Consider the following 21,801-nt stretch of genomic DNA (forward strand, 5'->3'; position numbering starts at 1 on the left):
ACAAAACTAATTAGTAAGCTTGGAATAAAGAAAGAAGGTTAGGGTTAGAGAAAAAAAAAAAAAAAAGCCACGACTTTTACTTTGAAATATTTAAGACGTTAAGACGGAAGTCTCTCAGTTAATTGTGATTTTACATTTGGTATGACTTTCGCGTATATTTCGTATGATATAAGGTTACACGATATATGTTGAGGCTGATAAATGGTGGGTGATTGTAAATTTATTATATCGTTTATTATTCTGATAATTAAATTATAGCTGTAAATATCATCCATCTTTGCCTTTACTTTGAAATATTTAAGCGGTTAAGATGGAAGTTGTCCTTTTGCCATGGAAACAGTGTGGCAACTGGAAACGGGCAACTTTTTGCAACGTTGTAAAGCTTGTTGTGTCCGCCTACTGCTCATTTTACCTCTGCCGAAAGTTTTAGGCGATAATGGACGATTTGAATTCTTTTACTTTTGAGGCTGGACTGACTGAAGACGAGAGAGAGTTGCTGCACCTTCGTGCACGCGCGGCTGGACTGACATTTTGCGGGTGCGCCCACGCAGTTTTCCTGTGCAAACTCGTCCGGTCACTGAGGTAATTTATCTTTATGTCTATTTAAAATGTCACAATAACTTTTAGGATACTTTTAAAAGTCATTCTGATTGATTTAGATCTATCATCAGAAGTCACACAGGAGCAGACGATGACCTCTGTGTTGGGATACTTGGCCTGGGTCACATGGGCAAACAGTTGCTCCTCTCCCTCCTGGAGAAGACTGACATCAAACCATCACACATTAAGATCTCAACTAAAAGACCAGAACCTGCAGGTACTAAAATAAACTGCATCCAGTTCTCTTTTCTGCAGGTCAAATGTCAGTATTCTTGATCCTCTGTCATAAAAAGTCACAGATGACTAGGTTACATCAATAATGCAATGAAATATTATTAGATAAACAGAAAATAATTAATAAAGATTTTGAAGGATTGTGTATAAAACAGTGTATTTGTGTAAGGACTGAACTAATTTTTCATATATACATTGTATAATATAAAGATAGACAATAAATATCAGGGCTGATAAATTACTGACTGGTAATGGTAGATTTTTAGTATTATTTATTCTGATAATTAGGTTTTATCTGATGAATATCATCCATCTTTGCTCACTACATCTGAGAATTTCTTACCCTCAGGTGTGCATAAGCTACAATTTTTTAAAACACAAATATGTGAAATTATCAGTTATCTTAAAGGTATCCATGATAAATTATTGTTTACCAAAAAAAATCCATATTATACAATAACGTTGCAAAAATCCAAACTTTTTAACACAGCAAAGAAGCTGTGGTTGGATATTGATATATTAATGAGTTGATTAAACTAAAGTGCACCTTGAGGACACTTCCTTGTATAAAGAACTGTTTGCCTTTGCGTCCATATTTCAGTGGAGTTTGCCGAGACTGGAGTTGAATGTTTCTTCGACAATCGCAGACTGGCAGCATGGGCAGACGTTCTGTTCCTCTGCTGTCTGCCCTCTCACCTCCCCAAAGTCTGCGCCGACCTCAACTCTCACCTGTCACGGCGTTGCCTCGTGTACAGCTTCATCTCAGCTGTACCTGTCACCAGGTACACACCACACTCATACACAGACAGCATTGTTGTTTGCGGATTTTTACTTTCTCAGTCCTTCTGTTTTCATGCTTTATTTCAGGTTAGCACAGCTTCTTGGACACAATTTCATTATTAAACCACAGTATGAGTTTGTGGCTTGTGACACTGCAGACGTGTGGCTGTCCTGCACTCATCTGACCGCGGCTTTGACGGATCCTCTGCTGATAGAAGCATCATGTCCTCTTACAATGAGCGGTATGTCATGGTTCATTACTTCTTTCTCAGAGCTTGCATTAGTATATAAAGGAAAGTGTTTGAAATTTAATGCAGTGGATATAATATACATTAATTAAGCCATCTTCCTGCATATTTAGGTGGCATTTCTCTGGGTCTGAACTGGGTGTGTGCGGTGTTGTACAGCCTGCTGAATATCTGTACCTCTGCTGGTCTGGGATGCAGTGATACTCTGTCTCTGATCAACAGCATCTTTAAAGAGAAATCGCCACACACTGTGGAATTAGATGCTAATAGTTTCATAAATGCATCTAATTCATCTCCCCTTCTTACAGACAAGTGAGTGCAACACTGTACAGCTCAAGAATAGATGTTTTAATGTTTAACTTCCGTCCTTTCCAGAGAATAACATGTAAATGGTTGAAGCAGTTGCTTTTTATTGTGATGCATTGTTGAAAGATTTAAGGAAAAAAAACAAAGTACTCATTTAAAACATTTTGTTTTGACTTTCTTTTCTTCCACGAAGGCCTTTTCCCTGGATTTCTCTCGCTGATATCCAAACCAAGGAGACACCACTGCAGTGCTTTCTGTCAGGCAGCAAATCAATGCAACAGTGCATCTCTGCAGCATACAAATTACAGCTCAAGACACCAGCGAAAATTGACATTTCTCTCTATTGTCACGCTTAGCCTGTATATATCCTCTAAACCGTATACATACTGGATATTAAATAATGCATGAAATTCAGGAATTCATCCATGAAAAAATCTTTTTCTGTCTCAGAAGACCCAGATCTCTGTGTCCCAGCAAATGAGAAACCAGTTCCTTCAGTACAAAGTTCACCAGGGGCAAATCCTTTGAGGATTTTGTTTTACAAATGGGACAGTTTCTGTTCTTAGTTTGTTCCCAGAATTTTTGTAGGCAACGTGAACAGAAGCTGTGCTTGCAGCTCAGAGACATGGGATCTTTGAAAGTCTCTGAACACACATGGCAGTTCAGGAAGTTCTCGAGAAGAACAGAAATGTTCTCAGCCATTTGTCTTCTCCCCCAAATCATCTTTTTATAAGCAAGACTCACCAAGTTACTGTCCCTAGATTGCTTCAAACACTCCAATTGTGTGGGGGTTTTTTTCCAGTTGGGATCTCACACTCTTTAATGGCGTCTCAGGTCTGTTGTCAATGTCACAATCCTCTTGCATTTTCACTCACCTGTCACAAGGTGAAATATTATGCAGGAATGCTACCATGGCATTCAGTCACCAGCAGGTGGTGTCATGATGTTTTTACAGGTAAATGTTCACTTTTTATTCAGTACAGTACAAAATCATTCTGCATGCATCTGTACACAAACAAAATAAAAGGAAAACATAAATGTTTTGTTTCGTGTCTGCTTAAAGGTAAAATGTGTAGGATTTTTCAGTTGCTGGTTGTAAATGCTTGGGTTTGTAAAGCATATATAAAAGTGAATATACAGGCAGAGATGTAAAACCAACTCTCAACTGTGGCCCCACAAAGCTCAGGATGATTTAACAACAGTGGGTGGCATTTTATTCATTTTCAACTCATGAAATGCAGATCACAATGCAATAATAGAATTTATCTTACAGCTCAAAAAACATATCTTTAATTTTCAAAACAATTGTAATTGTAATCAATTACAATTACTCACCAGTCAAGTGTAGAAACGAGTTACATCCAAATGTTCATAAAGGATTGATTGCCTGGTGGAAATCTACAATGCATTATTATTATTATTATTATTATTATTATCATTATTATTATTATTATCATTATTATTATTGTTGTCGTTATTGTTGTTTGTAGTGATGGTGTTTTTTATTGTTAATACCATAGTTTTTCTGAACTGCATAGTGCTGAGTATTATGTATGTTAAAAAGTAAAATGGCAATAAACCTAAGGTCATAAAAATCACAGGTAGTTGTGGCCATCTCTGAAGGATCTCGAGATTTCAGATTCGCAGATTTTCGGAAAGACTCGAGAAAACACGGAAGTGTCAAAATTCGGGTCTGTTTTTTCCTGTGAGGCAGCAGCACGGTGGAGAGACTCATCACATGATTGCAGTAATATGGAGGCGATTTTCCCGATGGCCTGATTTGGACTAAACTAAAATAACATCGACTTTAAAGATCATCGTCGTCACACTGTGGTATGATGCTTTTGTGTCCCGTGAACCTGCAGCTTCGACTGCACTTTCTTTGCCTTTTGGGTAGCGTTAGCTAACGTGAGCTAACCAGCTAGCCAGCTGTAGGCTAATATCACTTGATGGAGGTGAAGTCAGGTCATACACACATTTATTTCACTGTTACAGATTTAGTCATTACACCCGTGAATCTGTGGTTAACGTGGCTCATTAATGTCAAACAGTATTTTTTATTTTTTTTGTGAGTTTGTGTGCGCTACAGGGAGGTTAGTTTCAGTGTTGTCATCTTTCCCTCCCTCCCTATGGTTGGAGAGGGGCGGGGTTACATTCTCTCCAGCCACGCAAGCTGAGGTGTTTCATTAGTCTTGTCTTTACAGTCATGGAGAGATTAGAGGCCACATCAGAGCTCCAGTCTCGGCTGTCATCCCTGTCGTTCTCGTCCTTCCCCGGAATATCATCGAAACAGTGCGACAGCCGACCGCTGGACAGGTAGCCTGTTGCTGCTTGTGCATAAACCTACTATGGGGACATGTATTGCTAATTCTTGATTCCTAACGGTCTGCACTTTTGTGATGTCTGTTCTGCTGCTTGTACCATCTGCTCTCCAGGCTCCAGAATACAGACCTTTCACAGAGCTGTACCCCGTCCAAAAACCCCGCTGACATGGATGAAACCAAGGAGGATTCAGGGCAACATGCTGAGGTAGTCAATATTTAAATATGTCAGGAGAAATCTCTGCATGTGGCAGTAGACAGGGAGTTGCAATATAATGTAATTTCTAAGCTATAACATCAGTATTGTGTGTATGTATTTTGAGGGTAATCAAGAGGCCCCTGCTGAGCTGGCCCTTGGGGACGGAGGTGATGAGAACAACAGTGCAGGGAGCTGTCAACTCTCTGCTGAGATAAAAGGTGAGGGACCTGCTGAGTGTACTGTCATGACTGCTGCTTTGTTTTATCTGTGATTTGGATTCAAGAGGTTTCATAAATCTGTTACAGTTATGTTCATAGTGTAATACAAGCTCTAAAATACAAATCTAGAGTTTAAAGGGATAGTTTGGATTATTTGATGCGGGGCTGCATGAAGTACTTATCCACAGTTAACTACAGTAGAAGCAGAGAGGGGCATCGGCACAGAAGCTAAGCAATGAACTGCTGTGGACAGGGTCAGCATCAAAAGTTATTTCAGCAAGGAAAAAAAGGTTCACCCCAAAAAAACAAAAAAAAAACAACCACTGTAAGTTTAAGTGTACACTCTATTTGGAATATTTTCACCAGAAAACTTCTGTTACATGAGCCAAATGCTGCTCTCTACAATCCAACCAAAGTCCATAAGCAAAATTTGTAATTTCACCTTTCAGAACAGAGGACTTGCATGACTGCTGTTGCCTCAGTCTGTTGTTTGTTAGTGTTCTTGTATGACTTCAGTGTCACAGAAGGATAGTTAAGATTCACCATAGCCACACAATAACACAAACAGACTGAGGCAGGAGTCGACTGGCAACTCCCATTTTCTGCGAGGTAAAATGACTGATTTCACCCATGGAGTTTGGTTGGTTCGGGGAGAGTGAGATTTGGCTTTATGACAGCAGTTTCCTGTCAGAAGAGGCTGTTTTGTCGACCTTTTTTTCTTTTTTAAGTGGGTAAAATACCTTTTGTTGCGGACCCTGTGCACAGCGGTAAATTGCTAGGCTCCATGCTGGGGGCGAGCTGACTGGCATCTACTGTAGGTAATAAACTGACTTCAAATAATCTGAACTATCCCTTTCATAAGGCTTATCTAAGATCTAATAATTATCAGAGTTGTTGTTATACTCTCTGTGATCACATTGCCGTGTGTTGCTCCTGATGGCAGCCCAGATGCCGCCTCTGAAACCCCCAGTAACATGGACATCTGCTGCACTGAAGGAGCTGAAGGCAAAGCTTCGAATGGAGGAGGATGGTGTAGTGACAGTGTACCGAGGCGACATCATGACAGTTCATGTGCCCACTCTCCCCGAGGCCAAAAAAGTGTGCTGGGAGTTCGCCACAGACGGCTATGACATTGGCTTTGGCATATATTTTGACTGGTCTCCCGTCACAAACCGGTCTATCACTGTGCACATCAGCGAGTCAAGTGATGACGAAGATGAAGAGGAGGAGCTGGAAGGTCAGTTAGTGTTTGCAAAGTTGGAATTCAAAACGGCCTGAATTAAGCTCACAGTCAGGCTTGTTTCATAACTTTTTCTGTCTCGAAGGAATAATTTGGATTGTTTGTTGATGGGATGTATCAAGTAATTATTGGTAGTCAGTGTATTCTCTATAGTAGATGGTGGTCACCACACCCCCTGTTTAGAGAAGCAGAAAGGAGGACCAGCATAGAAGCTAAGCAATCTACTGCTATGGACAGGTTCAAAAGGTATTATAGGCACTTAAAAAAGGGCTACCACAATTTAAAAAAAAAAAAAAAAAGCAATATCAGTTTAAGTGTATGCTACATTAAGAATGTTTTCATGATTTTACTTCGCCATCAGACAGCCTAGTTTGACATGAATAGTATAAATATTATATAATATATTACCACTTGCTCCAAACCAACCAAACTCCATAGGCGAAATCAGTACTTTTACTTCACAGAATACAGGCGTAGCTGGTCTACCGCTGCCTTTATCTGTTAGTTTGTTTGTGTTATTGTGTGACTTTGATGAATCCGAACTATCTTTTTAAAACACAGAGGTCACACAACAACACAAACAAACTTAACAGATCAAGGACAGCAACTCCTGTATTCTGTGAGGTAAAATCACTAATTTTGCCTATGAAGTTTGGTTGGTTTGGAGAGAGGGATACCTGGCTTCTGTAGCTGTAGTTTACCGTCAAAAAAGGTCGCTCAACAGCAAAGTTAAGTGGTGAAAATACTAATAAATATAGCGTACACCTAAAATGACCCTGTCCACAGCAGAACATTTCTTAGCTTCCATACTGGTGCCCCTCTCTGCTTCTCCTTGTTGAAGGTGTTTCTACAGATATTCACTGTAGGTAATACACTGACTGACTGACATACCTCATACAACCCCACATCAAATAATCCAGACTATCCCTTTAAATGTATCAGTCATTCTCTATCTACAAAACACACCATAAAACACACCATTTTATGTGTTTTCCTCCAGCTGGGATCTAGGGCGGTGTGTTGACTTTGTGGTTTATGTGCTTTTTGTTGTAGGGCCTGTCAGTAACGGAGATGTTGAGAAGGGCTCCAAAACTCAAACCAACTCAAACTTGGCCGAAATCTTACCGGTGTACCGCCAAGACAGTCACTTGTCCGTGAACGGGGGGAGCCATGATTTTCCAGGTGAAGGCACTTACCTCCTGAAGTTTGATAACTCCTACTCACTATGGCGAAACAAAACTCTTTACTACAGAGTTTATTACAGTGCCTGAGGTGACAATTTATTGTTTATGAATGTATACTTTACAGAAGAATACTGCTCTTAAGAACGATAAACTATTTTTGATTCCATACTCTGAAAAAGATGAAGTTATAATATAAAAGGTTAAATACAGGCATATCTATTTTTTATCACTATCTGCTTGTGTTGCCATATATTGAATTTACCTATATGATCAGATAGTTTTGAAGGCAACATTTACTCCAATGTCTTGCTGATAAATATTTGAAGAAGCCTTGCATATGTGCCATGTTCCCATGTATGCACTGTGCTATTTGGTCAAGTGCCCGTCATAAAATATATAGACTGGGTTGCACCAACAATGATAAATTTAATCCAAGCTTAGTTCTAATCAAAGTCTAGCAAAACTTAGTAAGTATAAAAGAGCAGGGAAACGGTTAAGTTTGGGGTTCTCTGTTCTTCAACACAAAGTTACATTGTTTGCCAGCTGACATTAGCTAAAAAGTTAACAAACGTTACATTGCTAGCTAATGTTAGCAAAGTTGACAAAATGTTACATTGTTTGCTAGGTGAAGAGTCAGTTAGCGTAGTTATCCTGCTCCTGATGGCTTGGCAGAGAAGCTCTTGTTGGCTAAATTAATGGAACAACTTGGTTATTTTTGCTCAATCAATATCGAAAAGGCAGCGATTTTAAAAATCTAAATCTAAACATCTTCAAGAGTAGGTTTAAAGGTAATACTGGACCATGTTTAAATTGGTGTTTAAAGGTCTGGTGCAACATAAATTAAGATTAAACCATGATTCAAACAGGTTTAAAAATGTATCCTTGTTGGTGCAACCCAGCCATAGTGTCTTCAGCCGTAACATTTCTATGGTAGCAGTGATCAGGGAAAACCTGCACAGAATATATATATTTCACTGGTCCAGGTGCTTAATCAGCAGGTTTTTTTTTTGTTTTGTGTGTGTATGCGTGCACCTTCTATGATTATGTTGCTTCATTGTTGTAACTTGTATTTATCCCTCTGCTTTGTAGCGTAACTTATTTTTCATCTGTGTTAAACTGAATCGTGATAATGGAGAATATAATTATGTGATGCAAATTCTGTGCACAGAGCCGTCTGCTGTCATAGTGGTGTGTTGGTAAAAGGTATACGTTGAATGTACTGAAGCAAGTGGTAACAGTTTTCCAAAGTGAGCTTTTTATGACACAAATAAAAGTCATCCCTTATCACATAAAGCTCTTATTATGTAATATAGATTCAATATTTACATTTGCCTCACCTCCACCCCTTTAATTTGCTGTTTCGGAGGTAGGGAGCGCTTGTAATATTTAATCTAAATGTATTTTGTGCACAGGTCTATGTCAGTAAAGGTCGGCGTGTTTGTTTTTGAGTATTCTGAGTGTGTCAAGCTTACATGTGTTGTTCCACCCTGTTTCTAAAAGCAATGCTTCTACAACACCTCACTTGTGCGCATGTTTCCCAAAGATGTCACAGATTTGGCTGCTAATGCTGCATACAATGTAAAGCGACTGGTTTAAAGCTTCCCATGTTTGCTGTATTATTGTACCTTTACTGTAAGTTATGATCCTGAAATTTATATTCCACAATAAAGAGAAGATTGTCTAACTTTTTTTGTGGTTCTTGTGGGAAGTGGATCAATCATATGTACGCTGTGATTATTAGTAGATGATAGTTTGGAGATTTAAGAGCAGGTAAACCTTGTAACATGACACTTCAGAGGTGACTGCTGGTTTGTGTGAAGTCTTCAGCCAACCAAATCTGTCCATTCCACCCGAGACGCCGTCATTTCATAACAGTCTCCCTGCTGATCCAGGATTAGAAAGCGCTTCAGGATGGTCCCCTGTGCTTCCATTAAATTGTGGCATTAGGGGATTGATGTAATTGTTACAGAGGTGCTGATGAAACCAGGTTTTATTTTCAGCTCTCCCCGGAGGCCCGTCAGAATCCAGACTTACATCTAGTGTCAGTCATGTACTTGATTTCTAAAAAGCAGTAGGAGAAACATTCTTAAATAGTTTTGTAGCTACTCCAAGTATGTTTTAGCTCGAGCTCCGAGTATTTTCATTCATTTAGACATTGATGATTTTAAAGGTGACTAGAGGTGACAACTTAAATGGACCGATAAATGTTTTTTCAGGTATAAACTGCAACATTTAGTATATTTATTTAATTTATTATTATTTATTATTATTGTTTGATGTGTCTGTAGTGCTGGTTAAACTCTGAAGGCATATTTGAGACTGTAGTTTGAGGTGTTGTATTAAACTGCATTATAATGAAGGTGTTGTCTGTCCACCTCCATTACATATTGTACATGAGGGAGGCAGATAAATGATGTTGGTGACGGGCCTCCCCAGTTTCAGTGTAGTCTGCAGTTGTGTAAAACAGTAATCTTGGTTCAATTATTGAGTTTCTATCCTGAAATTGACTAAATGTAAAATGTTAAAGACAGAGAAGTCATGAATGTTAGACAGTGACTTAATGCATCAATAATTAATTGTGTTAAACAATTAAGATGTCTTTTAATCTACAATCCTAAAAATATAGAGTTTTTAACCTCCAGTCTTCTGGTTAAATAAAGCAAAACATTTGTTGTTGTTTTTTTCTTCACCAATAACAAAAGTTGATAAATCTATAAAGTAAAACAGATAATCAGTTTTGGGGCTCCCTAAATCCTAAAAATGACCATTTTACCAAATATAGCTGCGATCTATGGTTTTGTTCACAGAAACTAAAGGATTATATTGACCTACTGAAAAAAAAAACAGGCTAGTTGTAGTATGTTTTTTTTAAATATACTTTTATTTTATTGCCATATTTTTTTTTCAGTTGAATTGAAACAGATATATGTTGAGTTTGCAACACCCTGTGTACTTTTAAAAAAAGATTTCAATTAACATCTTATAAAAGTTATACATTTTAACAGTTTTTGTACACTCAGATATAGAAGAATTATATTGTCTGATACGTGTAGTCAGTTCTGAAAAGTTTGGCTTGTTTCTTATGAATTTGGATTTGTGAATATAAAATTTTGACAAAATGAAATGCAAAAAAGACAGAAAAAAATAAAACCAATAAATATTTTTATATTAGTTAAAGCATTTTTAAAGAAATATGGAGTTTAAGTATAGTACATTGTTAGTAATAGCTAATCAAACAAAGCAGGTGTTTCATAATGAATGGTGTCCTGTAATTAATAAATTAATTGTACCGCGGCCTCACCTGTGCGTTTTCACAGCGGCCTCGAGCTCGAATAAGCCAATCAGAGGTGATCCCCGGGGCTCGACGCTGTAACGACTTTCTACCTGTTTCTTGACAAGGAAACCCTGAAAAAAAAAAACATGGGGAAGCTGAATTTTTACGTCCTTTGGTCCCTGCGTGACGCTCCCCGACAGTTTATTAGGTAAGAAAGACCTGAACATACAGCCGTTCACACATTAAAACGACATTAAACAACAATTCAAACATGTTGTCACCGTCCGCAGCAAATCCAACCGACGGTGCTTTCAGGTGCACATCCCGCTGCCTCTTCCCAAACACCTGGTCATCTTCGGTCTTGGAGAGTGGAAATGCAGTGAGACAACAATCTCAGTGGATGTTCTGGTCAGTGCAGAAGTACCTGCCCAGAGGATTGGGATCCTGTCAGATCAAGCAAGGTATGTTGAAAAAAAAAGATCTCAAGTACTCTCCACAATAAAAGTCTCCAGTCTTAAATGTTAAAAATGGACTTTGACCACAGGTGTCTGACCTGGGAGGGTGACTGGAGCCCTGACATTGTGTCAGTGGCAGCAGAGAGAGGCAGGAGGGGAGTTTATGGCAAGATCGTGCTCACAATGTGTGGAGAGGTGAGTAAAGAGGTGGTACTTAATGTTCAGTATAAGAAAAACAACCATTTAAAATTTACTAAATCTAATCTTAATCTAAAAATATTGTAAATCAAGCAGACCTACCTGACTATTTGATACTGGTGTCGATATCCAGATTTCTATTAAAGTTCCTGAATTATATATTTTTTAATACCAATATAATTTAACAATTTAATACCAAGCTGTTCAACAACTTGGGAGCAGTTGGAGAAACTTTTAACTTTGCATATTTTACTGGATAATTTAACTAAAATATAGGAACTAATACAAAATAGAAATAACTGTCAAAACTTCTTAGGTATTTAAATTTGGAATAACTAGACATTCATCAATAAACAGTTCAGTCAGTGCCATTAAAGTACTGAAAGTTCAGTACCCAGAAGAAACGGAAAAGTAAAACTGAACAGATATATTTCAAAACAAGGTGTGAGTGTTGATCATTTTAAGTTTTTCATATCATGTTGTAATGGTTTGTTGCAATTATTTTTTCCAAAAGAAAAGTGGCTTCACAATATATTTTTCAGGAAACTTAAGTTCAGATTAGTTCTTGATTGAGTTTTAAATATAAATATTTTACCTCACATAATTGTTGTTTGTATTATCTGTAGACAGTCTTATACAGAGCCCTGACATAATGTTTAAATGTCTGAATAAATTGTTCCAAGGTATTTATGTCAGTCAGTGTTTTTTATTTAGGGACGTCATCTTAGCCTGTCGATCAGTGTTTCCCAAAGCTCGAGATGATGTCCTCAAATATCTTGTTTTGTCCACAACCCAAAGATATAAACGTCTTAGAGAAGTAAAGAAAACAGAAAATATTCATACTTAAGAAGCTGGAATCAAATAAATAAATAAAAGTTTTTTAAATAAAACTTATGATAACCTTTAAGTTGACAAATAAAAAATGAATCATTGCAGCTCTGTGCTGGATCATAATGCTCATTTTCAATGTTTTTTTTTTTTGTTCCATGAAATGACATGTGACCAGCCACAGGATAAAGCCAGCGTCTTCAGCAGTACTCCTCTGGTTCAAAGGAAATGTCTGTTCCCAGAACAACACAATGCCACTGATCTTTCTTGCACATTACACCAAAGCACTGCAAATGAAACGGTGAGATGAAAAGGGCTCACATTAAAAGTTTTTTTTTGCAGTAATCTACTCTTTTGTTGCCACATTTCATTACTGTCCTGCCTTGCAGATAACTAACTCCTCCCACCTGGGTGATAGTATTTGCTGTGCTGAGATCCAAGTTAATAAAATTGACACCAGTGAATCCACTGTGGGAAATAAGCTCCCAGTTTGGCCTACGGTAAGCATTAACAATGAAGAATGTATTAAAGGGATAGTTTGGATTTTTTAAAAGTGGGGTTGCATGAGGTACCTATCTGTCGTCAGTGTATATAGTTAGGGTTTTTTTGTTTTTTTGTTTTTTTTTGGTGGGTAAAATGTGTTTTGCTGCTGACCCTGTCCAGAGCAGTTCATTGCTTGGACTCCAACACTGGTACTCCTGCTGCTTCTCCAAACTGGGGGCATGTCGACCAGAATCTATTGTAGTTAATATGCTGATTATTGATAAAGTACCTCATACAACCTCACCTCAAAAAACCAAACTATCCTTTAATGTCTAAATGTAAATAGTACTAAATAACTTATGCACTGATACACTCTGTGCATCTGAAAGAATAAGACACCCAGACGGACAGTTATTAGTAAGAGAGGCCACCTGACATGGAGCTCTGAGGACATGGACAGTCTCAGTGAGGACATAGACCAGGCTTCAACCCCCAAGAAAATGAGGCTGTCCAGGATGAACAGCCAAGAGGAAATGACGGTGCAAATAAAGACCGAGAACAGAGAAGGTCAGGAACAAGAACTTAAAAGCCGTTGCGGTCACGTGTGAACGCACAGGATGTTTTTTGACAGAGATGATGATTAGTTTCAGTGTGTCCATCGAAGCGCTGGAGCCACACGATGTGTCTGAGTGACCCTGACACAGCCATCCTCATTGGAGGGGAGACGGCAGATCAAAACTACTGCAAGGACTCCCTGTGGAAGCTCGAGTTAGGTCAGTGGAGCTTGTTGAATTATTTGTCCGATCATGTGTTGCTTATTAATGAATGTCAATCAAGCACTCCAGCTTGCTGGTAGCAGATGATGAGGTAAAATTGTTTACAACCAAAGTCGATATTAAAGGGTAACTTAGGTATTTTTCACACTAGACCCTAGTTTCCTTTGTTTTAGTGTTTAGGTGACAATTTGAAATTGGTCCAGTATTGAGCAAGACCACTGGGACCATCTTCAACAAAACAGGTTGCAACATAATCCCTATGGGCAACTGTGCACCATCAAAACATGTCCACTCAAAGTCCTTGTTTTTCCTACTGACAGGCTGGCTCAGATTGTTATTTTAAGTGATATTAAGGAAGTGATCTCTACAGAGGTAGACCTTTTTTGTTAAAGAGTAGGATTTGTTTTGTTTAACTAGAAACAGATTGTTTCTGTTATAACTGTCATGAACTTCAGTTTGGGTGAAATAAACCCATGAGAGCAGCAAGAGGGAAGGAGGCGTCAGAGATGGAGCAGGAGGTGGTGGCATGTAGAGCCATAATATTTTTGCATTTAATTCAGTCAGTTAAGGGTTTATTTTAACCAAACCAGGGAAACTGTTGTAGCAGTGGAAAGACTATCCAAGACAGCGTTGGTGAGTTTTAATTTGTTTTTGTCAAATTTGAATGAAGTGTGTTTTATGATTATAAAAATCCTCTTTCTGCAAATGGAGTCTGGTGGCTTTGGCAAGAGCAATATAACAGTGATTTCTGGTGAAAATCTTATTTTCTGATTGTTTCACAGCAGTTACCTTCTATAGCATAAATGAATAGGTCAGTCTGCTCTGCCTGTGTGTGTGTATGTCTGTAAAACTATTTCTGCAGCTCTCAGCAGAGGAAAGAGCCGGAGATTGCGATGTAACCATTGGTCGCTACATTTTTATAGAGTTCTGACCTCAAAACCTGCGTGCTGTATGAGCTGGGGGGCTACACACCACTTCCAAACAGGTTAAAGCCCAGATGCATCCTGAGAACAGCAAAACATGAGAAAATTGTAAAATTTGGGCAGAGGGTCAGAGTTTCTGCAGATATGAACACCGCCACACAGCAGATTGAGATGATTGAGAAGGACAAGAATGTTGCATATTATGCCTTTAATCAAAATGTCTATCTCTGTAGGGATAATTTCCATAAAAAATCTAGTTTGAAACTTGTTAAAAATAGAAAATTATTTTTTAATTTCATAGAAACATAGGGAAAAAAAATTTCCTACCCACCTGTCTACAAGAAACTGAAGGTGTGCATGAGCCTTTAATTCTATTTCTGGCTAAATAAGTGATTTTAGTGGATGTATATTGAAGATGCACAATTACCTAGAGGGATTACAATGCAGCCCATTTCATGGCTGATGGCTGCAGTGGTCTCGCTCAAAACTAGACCACTTCCAAAAACTGTTGTCCCCATTAATCACTCGGACACAAAAACATGGGAAATGGGGTCCAGGTTGAAAAATACCAAAGTTATCTTTTAAGACAAACTAGGAAGCCCTAAAATATTTACACGTTAAAAAGATTTACATTGAACAAGGTGTGTTCTACTAAACTTAAATTCCTTTTTGACCTCCTCCCAGACAATGACTTCTGGTTTCCGTTGAACTCCTCTGCTTCTGGACCTGTCCCACCGTGTGCCAGAGGACACTCTGCAACCTATGACCCAGACTCTCAGTCCGTCTTCGTTTACGGAGGCCTGAGGGAGGGTCAGCACTACAGTGAGCTGTACATCCTCAATACTCTGACCTGGAAGTGGAAGCTTGTCACTGTGGGTTTGCTGCAAGTTACTAACATGTTGTAGCACTTGATTCCTTATCAAATCAAGCAGAAGTACAGAAAATGCCTCTTTTTGTTTTGTTTTTGTGGATTTGCACCCTTTAGGCAAGAGGAAATGTTCCAAATTTGGCATATCATTCTGCAGCCTTTTATAAGAAAGAGCTTTTTGTCTTTGGTGGAGTTCAGCCGAGCCACTCCTCTGGGGATAAATCCTGCAGTAATGCTCTGTACATCTTTAACCCAGAGTTTGAACTGTGGTACCAGCCGATTGTGGAGGGGGACAGACCTCTGCCACGGTTTGGGTCAGTCTTCTTCTCAAAATACTACAGTGAATTTACTGTCATCAAATACTGTTTTATTTTTCTTTTAAGTATTAATCCCATGCATATGTTTGTATCAAACAGACACTCGGCCACGCTGCTGTCACAGAAGTTGATAATATTTGGTGGGAGAAAGACTGCTACCTACCTTAATGATCTCCACGTTCTTGATCTGGGTAAGATGAAGATTTGGTGGCAACATTTGACAACAGTTCTGTGTCCAGATTTAAACTGACATTTAATTAATTTGTTCTTAATGAGGGAAGGATTCATGGAGTACACAGCTGTGAAGTGTGGGAACATGCCACCGCTGCCTCGAGGGTGAGTGCAGGACTAATCAACCTTGAGAGATGTCATCGACGTGGCCATCTGGTTTCTGTATTTTTGGTGTCTTTGACAGACAGAACTGCATTTACATGTCGTAGGTTTTAACACAAAATTTAATTTCTAGTGACAAAACTATGCAATCTTTCTGCATTGTTTGTTAGATTGTTTAAGTCGACATGAAGTAATAAAAGTGAGTAGACTAAATATTGTGTAGAAACTGGCTTTTGAACAATAATGGTACATTATTGTGGCACCTTCTCGTTGTCATGGACAGGTTTCATGCAGCTCTACCAGTCTCAGGCAACAGGATTTTAGTCTGTGGAGGTTGCAGTGCAATCGGAGCCCTGCAGGACATACATATTTTCAACACTGGTGAGTTTGTACCACTGGTATCTGAATATAAAACTATCAGTGAAGGACCAAAGTGTGAGATTTATGGGGATTTAGTTAGAGAATATGGCAGGAACGGAATATAAAATTAGATTGTTTCATTGGTGTATAATTGTATTAGAGTTTTTTTTTTTTTTTTTTTTAGCTCACCAGTTGTTTCCATCCAATTTAAACAACAAAAGCTTGGAGATTGTTCTCAGTCTCTAGTGAACAAAGCTTTTAGAGGCTGACTTGTGAGTCTAACCAGACCCTGGCTTTAGATTCTGACTTCAACTTTTTTTTTTTTAACGGGTTTTCTGGGTACCAATTTCTCCTACATGTTTTGAAGGGAAGGGTGAGATGACGTGTTTGCAGTCTGCAAGCTCAGTGCAAGATGCTATTAAATCCTACACACTGCTCCTTTAAAATTTAATTATTGTCCAATAAGCCTGGTGTTAGAAATAGGGTAACTCAAAGTTGATCCCCTTGTCTGTTCTAAGTGTCATAAATCATCTGCTGTGTGCGCTGAATCCCTTTACTACGATTTCTCCTCAGACACTAACATGTGGAGCTCGGTGGCGTCTCCGTTGCTTTGCTCCAAGCTTCGAGCGGGACACAGCATGATTAGTTTGGGCTGCTCCATCCTAACGGATAATGAGAAGCAAGAACAGGACAAAAATATCACTGTCCGTTGCACATTGTTAGTGTTTGGTGGGTCAGACTGCTCTGGTACCTTCTACAACGACACAGTGAAGTGCACAGTGGAGATTCCTGCTGACAAGTGATGGACTCATTAGTGAACCATGACAACTGGTTTTAGTATTTTTAAATAGTGGAGATGCTGTGTTTTGCCCTGATGATGTAACAGAAAAATTACAGTATCTCCAAATATATATGTATGTGTAACAGTTTTTTTTTTTTTACTTGTTTTGTCTTTTCATGTTTTATATTTTTTGCATGATGTATTCTGCAGCTTCCTTTTGTTCCATGAGTCTGTTTAATAACTATCCATATTTTCTTCACACAGGCAATATGCTGCAAGCAGTGAGCTGAGAGGTTTTGTACTTTGCATAACAAATCGTGGATATGCATGTTTTACATACAGCATGTCCCCACATTTCAGTATGTATTTGTGGGTAAAATGCTGGATTGCCTGAATAGATAAAATCAAAATGCTAATAAATATTTTTAACTCGAAGTTTCCTTGTTATTTCAGGTAACAACACTGAAATTAGTTTATTTTCAAAGCATTTTATTTTAACAATATACAAAGTTGCATGGCATCAAAAACCACCGAGTTGTTTATTATGCACGCAGATCAGCAGGTGTGTCTGGTTGGTGAGATGGGTGACTCACTTTGAACGCTTCAATCTCAAGTAAGGTTTGATTTAACCTTTTGATAGTTGGAAACTGCCCAACGTCCACTTTGAACCTGTTGAGATTAAAGACACAGAGGGGTTCATGTTTCTCTGTGTGGGGTGTTTAAAGTTCAGCAGGGTCTTGGGCAAAGCAGGTGGATTTAATGTAAACAAAAAGGGTAAAGGAAAAAAGGCAAGTCATGCTATAACTCCATTAAGTACAAAATGCCATGACATTCATGTTGATCTGTTCTTATTCAGGGTGACAGAGTATTAATGAAATATTTATGTTGCAGTTTTATGAAATGTCTGATTACATACCTCTCTGCATTGTAGACTTGTGGGACCAGACAGATGTCAGCCATGGATATCTGTAAGGTAAGGAATGAGTCACATGAACAGTTTCTGCTGTATATCACACTTTAAAGAGAAAATTCAGCATTTTTCATATGGATGTCCAGTCAAGTGCAGATGTTAAATGTAGCAACTGAAGCCGTAAATTTCTCTCTGTGCGCTATAATCTGAGTTGTCCTGCTTGCTGAAATGTGCCAGCATGCCTACATGTACCAGGATGCATTGCACATGAGCTTCTGACACCAACAATGTGCCTTCAGATGTGTACGTTGGTCAGACCAGCGTGCAGCTCTAACGAGCACAAGTTCAGGAGTTTTCCGGTGGACACAGTGGTGTAACAATTAATTGATGGAAAGAAAATTAGTCGCTGACTATTTTGTAAATTAGGTATAGCTGGACATTTGCAATTTCCAGCTTCTTAAATGTAAGAATTTGCTGATTTTGTCATTTATGAGAGTAAATGCAGAATCTTTAGGTTTGGACAAAAATAAATAAATAAGTAAATTTGAAGACGTCACTTTGCGCTCTGGGAAACAATGTTGACCTTTTTTTTTTTTTTTTTTTTTACATTTTATAGACTAAACAATTAATTAATCCTGCAAATAATCATCAGGTTATTGATAAAGATTGATAAAGAACTACAGTTACCACTTCTCGGTCATTTGCCTCCACCAACCAGTTAAGTTGCAGTTCAGCATTTGATGTGATATAATAAATGTTAAGTGTATTTTTCAAGTCTTGAGGTCACACTGACCTTTAACCACCATGATCTGATCTAGTACATTTTTGAGTCCAAGTGGACATTTGTGCCAAGTTTGAAGAAATTCCCTTTTGAGGTATTGCAGTCACAAGAATGGTACATAACTATATGTAACTATGAACCAAAAACTGAGGTATATACTGAACAGTGATTTTTGTGTACCATTTCAGCCCTATACTAAACTGTCTTGGTCAGTAAAGTACTGAGGAATTTATTACCTCAACTGACTACACTTTGCACCAACAGTGACTGGAGAGCCACATGAAAAGTGTAAAATTTTCCCCTGAACACGATAGTCTTGCTCGTACCTCATCTCCAACACAATATTTCCCTGCTGTTTGCGTCAGAATGGGTTCAAGAGCTGGAAGAAAAAGGTGCACATAAATATTGTGAAGGTAATCAAGTGATGAACTCTGGATGTTTCGTGAAGATGCGCGTCAACCAACCTTGAAAGCCGCGTTCAATGAAGTGCTGAGACCACTGCATCTTTTCTGCTCCTATTTTCTGGATCACGTACAAATTCTGAAACATAAAGGAATTCATATAGTTAATGAAGTTAACTATATGAGTAACAGCTGAACTTAACATGACTTTTGTAATCCAAAATATCAACCCGTTTGAAAAGTTCACTGCAGTTTGACCTAATAGTTTTTTGTACTGTGCTGTTCTCACCTGCAGAGGTTGTATCCCGGAGGCAATGAGATCACTTATCATCCGAACCTGGGCACGTTTCTTTGGGTCTGCTGGAAGAAGCCGAGGTCCTGGCCTCGTCTCATCGATGTACTGGATCACTGCCAGCTGTGTGAGCAAGAAAACATTTTCAGTAGTATTCCAGTTAGTTAACTGAAATATGGTTTTATAGGATTTACATGGGTTTATAAGAATTTGGACACTCACTGACTGAGAGAGGGTGATGCCATCGATTTCAACTGCAGGCACTTGTTGCATGGGGTTTAATGTCTTGTACTCTTGTGTAAGCTTGAGCACATAGAGATCATTAAGAGGATTTTAAGATGTATAAGCATCCATGTTCATGCTAATTATCATGTACAGTAATGTTGTCACAAGGTATCACACTTTGATACAATACTAAAATTTAAAAAAACAACAACAAAACAAAAAAAACATACTTGATACCTCTCACAATACCTCTACATAAAGAAAAAATCCCAGGCACTAGGGATGCAACAATATATCAAATATTGTGATGTCACAATAAAAAATGTCTTGATATGTATTCGACTGTGACAAATTAGTGTGATATTACATGGTTAAATATCTTATTGTATTTATTTTATTTTTATAAAAGGACATCTACCTACTGCTGCACTGTTTATGCAATTGTGAATACATAATTCAAAAAGTCATTACCAAATTCATTGCACATTTTCTCGTTCCAAATAGGGTCCTTTTTCTCCCTTAATTTTAAAATTAACAACCTGCACACAGTGTTGGAACAAAAAAGTAACTTAACACTGTATGGTTTTGCTTTGAGCCAAATTTCTGGCAGGACAATAAAAACTGAACTGAACTGAGATCTTGAGATCTTCTGTATTTTCAATTAGAACTCGACTGATATTAGGGAGTAAAAAAATCTAATATAGATATATGGGCTGATAAAACTAAGTAAAAAACACTAAAAGAAAAATGTGAATTAAGACAAAAAATGATATTAATATATAAATAAAATGCTGTCTGCGTTATGTTATGTAAGAAATATTGAGCAACATAAATGCCAATACTGATACTACGCCAGTTTCTGGCGATAATATCAGCTGACCAATATATCTCCCTGGCTCTAAATTTGATGCTATCAAATATTTAATTAAGAGAGATCTTATCGTTCTAATAAAAATGTGGCATCGAAAAAGTACCAAAGTATGAAAACTTTTGACAACTTTAATGTTGCAATGGAATGGATCCTGTAAACTTATACTGTACCTGTTGACCTCCATCTTTGATTAGATTGACTGGAACCTGGTCATATTCAACACCTTTAAGAGCAAAAGCTGGCACATAAAAAGTTAAATTACTATCTTGTTGACATCAAAATGCAAACAGTCAAATGCTGTGACTTGCATGACTTACCAATGCGAACCCTCCAGGAGCAGGAACTTCTGAAGTATCCATGAAGAACAGGCTGTGCAGATAAATACAAGGCAGAAAACATTTAGTCCATTTGAAAACACATCAAATTTTCCATTGATGTAGTTTTGTTTTGTTTGTTTTTTTTGTCTGCTGCTGGTTCACCTTGGTTTGGGTTGCCATAGCTTTTTTTGGGCTCTACTTTCCCCTCAACTAGACCGAATCTATTGCAAGAAGTTATTCAACTGTTTAACAGTCTCATCATCCTCCAGCAGCCAATAGGATGTGCTCCTAAAATCCCTCCTACCAAACTTAGTCTTTGGTCCATGACTAAGCAAGATTTGGGATTCATATGGTTCACATTAACGACCCTGGTGCACACATACACACTTTGCAAACAGCCAACAGTGTTATAACAACAACGTTACCTTGGCGAGGCAACCTAAGGACAAGTGCATTGTTGTGGCTGTGGCTTTTATGTTTTAGGATAAGCTGTGCTGTTTGCTCAAAAACACGTCCGTGGTGTCCTGCACATTTCACCGCGAAGTCCCTCTTTCTGTCCCAATTCAAAGGATAGCTCAAACACTCGTCTCAGCCTGGATGGAACAAACTAGCTTCTCTGATCCGGCCGTGTCTAGAAGGAAACCCTACATTTGTGGAACTCTCGCGAGATTTGTACGCGTTGTTTTTTTTCGAATTGCGCCTTGTACAAACTAATTATGTTTTATAATATAAAAATGCTGGCTAAGATCTTGGTAGGTTTACAGACAAAAACGTGTGGTTAGAGTTAGGGAAAGATCATGGTTTGGGTTAAAATGATCACTCTCGCGAGATCTTTTGCGGGTCTGGGGTTACTTTTTAAACAGGACGTATTGCTTTTTAGCATAGCTGCTGGTCACAGTTCAGCTCCGGATTGCATAACTGTCGAATTCTTCTATCCAATCATTAGCCGAGCTCAACAGCTAAGGCGGGAATATCTAAATCTTCAACTAGCGATTGGATAGAATGCACCACAGTTGACCAATCAGGCGTCACTATTCACTAGAATGTGAACATGGAGCGAATAGCAAGCATCTGATTT

The 21,801-nt window shown here is 38.3% G+C and overlaps 4 protein-coding genes across 6 annotated transcripts; 3 read left to right on the forward strand and 1 right to left on the reverse strand.

Moving 5' to 3' along the window:
- Nucleotides 1-663: 663 nt before the first annotated feature.
- Nucleotides 664-3,438, forward strand: noxred1 (NADP-dependent oxidoreductase domain containing 1). Its single transcript, XM_084742787.1, has 5 exons — nucleotides 664-817; nucleotides 1,436-1,616; nucleotides 1,702-1,856; nucleotides 1,976-2,174; nucleotides 2,362-3,438. Exons 1-5 carry the CDS (start codon nucleotides 727-729, stop codon nucleotides 2,522-2,524), a joined length of 789 nt encoding a protein of 262 aa, XP_084598913.1. The 5' UTR covers nucleotides 664-726; the 3' UTR covers nucleotides 2,525-3,438.
- A 406-nt stretch (nucleotides 3,439-3,844) lies between these two features.
- Nucleotides 3,845-9,014, forward strand: tmed8 (transmembrane p24 trafficking protein 8). Its single transcript, XM_084743040.1, has 6 exons — nucleotides 3,845-4,001; nucleotides 4,373-4,484; nucleotides 4,604-4,697; nucleotides 4,813-4,906; nucleotides 5,850-6,143; nucleotides 7,200-9,014. Exons 2-6 carry the CDS (start codon nucleotides 4,375-4,377, stop codon nucleotides 7,415-7,417), a joined length of 810 nt encoding a protein of 269 aa, XP_084599166.1. The 5' UTR covers nucleotides 3,845-4,001; nucleotides 4,373-4,374; the 3' UTR covers nucleotides 7,418-9,014.
- Nucleotides 9,015-10,224: 1,210 nt separating this feature from the next.
- On the forward strand, nucleotides 10,225-17,361 carry LOC146310681 (uncharacterized). 2 transcript variants are annotated; one of them, XR_014772260.1, is made up of 14 exons: nucleotides 10,225-10,812; nucleotides 10,895-11,065; nucleotides 11,149-11,254; nucleotides 12,264-12,386; nucleotides 12,475-12,585; nucleotides 12,958-13,135; nucleotides 13,213-13,341; nucleotides 14,952-15,139; nucleotides 15,253-15,449; nucleotides 15,552-15,643; nucleotides 15,734-15,788; nucleotides 16,069-16,166; nucleotides 16,719-17,059; nucleotides 17,191-17,361. XR_014772260.1 is itself a non-coding variant. In XM_084741758.1 (13 exons), exons 1-13 carry the CDS (start codon nucleotides 10,751-10,753, stop codon nucleotides 16,946-16,948), a joined length of 1,740 nt encoding a protein of 579 aa, XP_084597884.1. In that variant the 5' UTR covers nucleotides 10,225-10,750; the 3' UTR covers nucleotides 16,949-17,361. The 2 variants fall into 2 exon arrangements, 1 of the variants encoding a protein (XP_084597884.1); XM_084741758.1 differs by having other exon boundaries at nucleotides 16,719-17,361.
- Nucleotide 17,362: 1 nt separating this feature from the next.
- gstz1 (glutathione S-transferase zeta 1) lies at nucleotides 17,363-21,326 on the reverse strand. 2 transcript variants are annotated; one of them, XM_084741760.1, is made up of 9 exons: nucleotides 21,149-21,326; nucleotides 20,724-20,775; nucleotides 20,577-20,644; nucleotides 19,533-19,613; nucleotides 19,308-19,433; nucleotides 19,082-19,157; nucleotides 18,944-18,996; nucleotides 17,843-17,892; nucleotides 17,363-17,595 (listed from the first exon to the last, which is right to left on the reverse strand). In XM_084741760.1, the coding sequence occupies exons 1-9, from the start codon at nucleotides 21,176-21,178 to the stop codon at nucleotides 17,469-17,471; spliced, it is 663 nt and encodes a 220-aa protein (XP_084597886.1). In that variant the 5' UTR covers nucleotides 21,179-21,326; the 3' UTR covers nucleotides 17,363-17,468. The 2 variants fall into 2 exon arrangements, with proteins under 2 accessions (XP_084597886.1, XP_084597887.1); XM_084741761.1 differs by lacking the exon at nucleotides 21,149-21,326 and adding an exon at nucleotides 20,886-21,022.
- Between the last annotated feature and the right edge of the window lie 475 nt (nucleotides 21,327-21,801).

The sequence above is a fragment of the Lutjanus erythropterus genome, chromosome 18, assembly GCF_056507025.1.
Source record: "Lutjanus erythropterus isolate fLutEry1 chromosome 18, fLutEry1.hap2, whole genome shotgun sequence".
NCBI classification, from domain to species: Eukaryota; Metazoa; Chordata; class Actinopteri; order Lutjaniformes; family Lutjanidae; genus Lutjanus; species Lutjanus erythropterus.

Bases quoted from the DNA above. Each gene is read 5' to 3' on its own strand.
- noxred1 (XM_084742787.1), top strand. From the start codon at position 727: ATGGGCAAACAGTTGCTCCTCTCCCTCCTGGAGAAGACTGACATCAAA. The intron at 818-1,435 runs GTACTAAAATAA...TCCATATTTCAG, and splicing joins TAAAAGACCAGAACCTGCAG to TGGAGTTTGCCGAGACTGGA. The intron at 1,617-1,701 runs GTACACACCACA...GCTTTATTTCAG, and splicing joins TCAGCTGTACCTGTCACCAG to GTTAGCACAGCTTCTTGGAC.
- tmed8 (XM_084743040.1), top strand. From the start codon at position 4,375: ATGGAGAGATTAGAGGCCACATCAGAGCTCCAGTCTCGGCTGTCATCC. The intron at 4,485-4,603 runs GTAGCCTGTTGC...TCTGCTCTCCAG, and splicing joins GACAGCCGACCGCTGGACAG to GCTCCAGAATACAGACCTTT. The intron at 6,144-7,199 runs GTCAGTTAGTGT...TTTTTGTTGTAG, and splicing joins TGAAGAGGAGGAGCTGGAAG to GGCCTGTCAGTAACGGAGAT.
- LOC146310681 (XM_084741758.1), top strand. From the start codon at position 10,751: ATGGGGAAGCTGAATTTTTACGTCCTTTGGTCCCTGCGTGACGCTCCC. The intron at 15,789-16,068 runs GTGAGTGCAGGA...TGTCATGGACAG, and splicing joins ATGCCACCGCTGCCTCGAGG to GTTTCATGCAGCTCTACCAG. The intron at 16,167-16,718 runs GTGAGTTTGTAC...ATTTCTCCTCAG, and splicing joins CATACATATTTTCAACACTG to ACACTAACATGTGGAGCTCG.
- gstz1 (XM_084741760.1), bottom strand. From the start codon at position 21,178: ATGCACTTGTCCTTAGGTTGCCTCGCCAAG. The intron at 19,614-20,576 runs GTACAGTATAAG...TATGTGCTCAAG, and splicing joins TCAAAGATGGAGGTCAACAG to CTTACACAAGAGTACAAGAC. The intron at 17,893-18,943 runs GTACGAGCAAGA...CTTACCTTACAG, and splicing joins AATATTGTGTTGGAGATGAG to ATATCCATGGCTGACATCTG.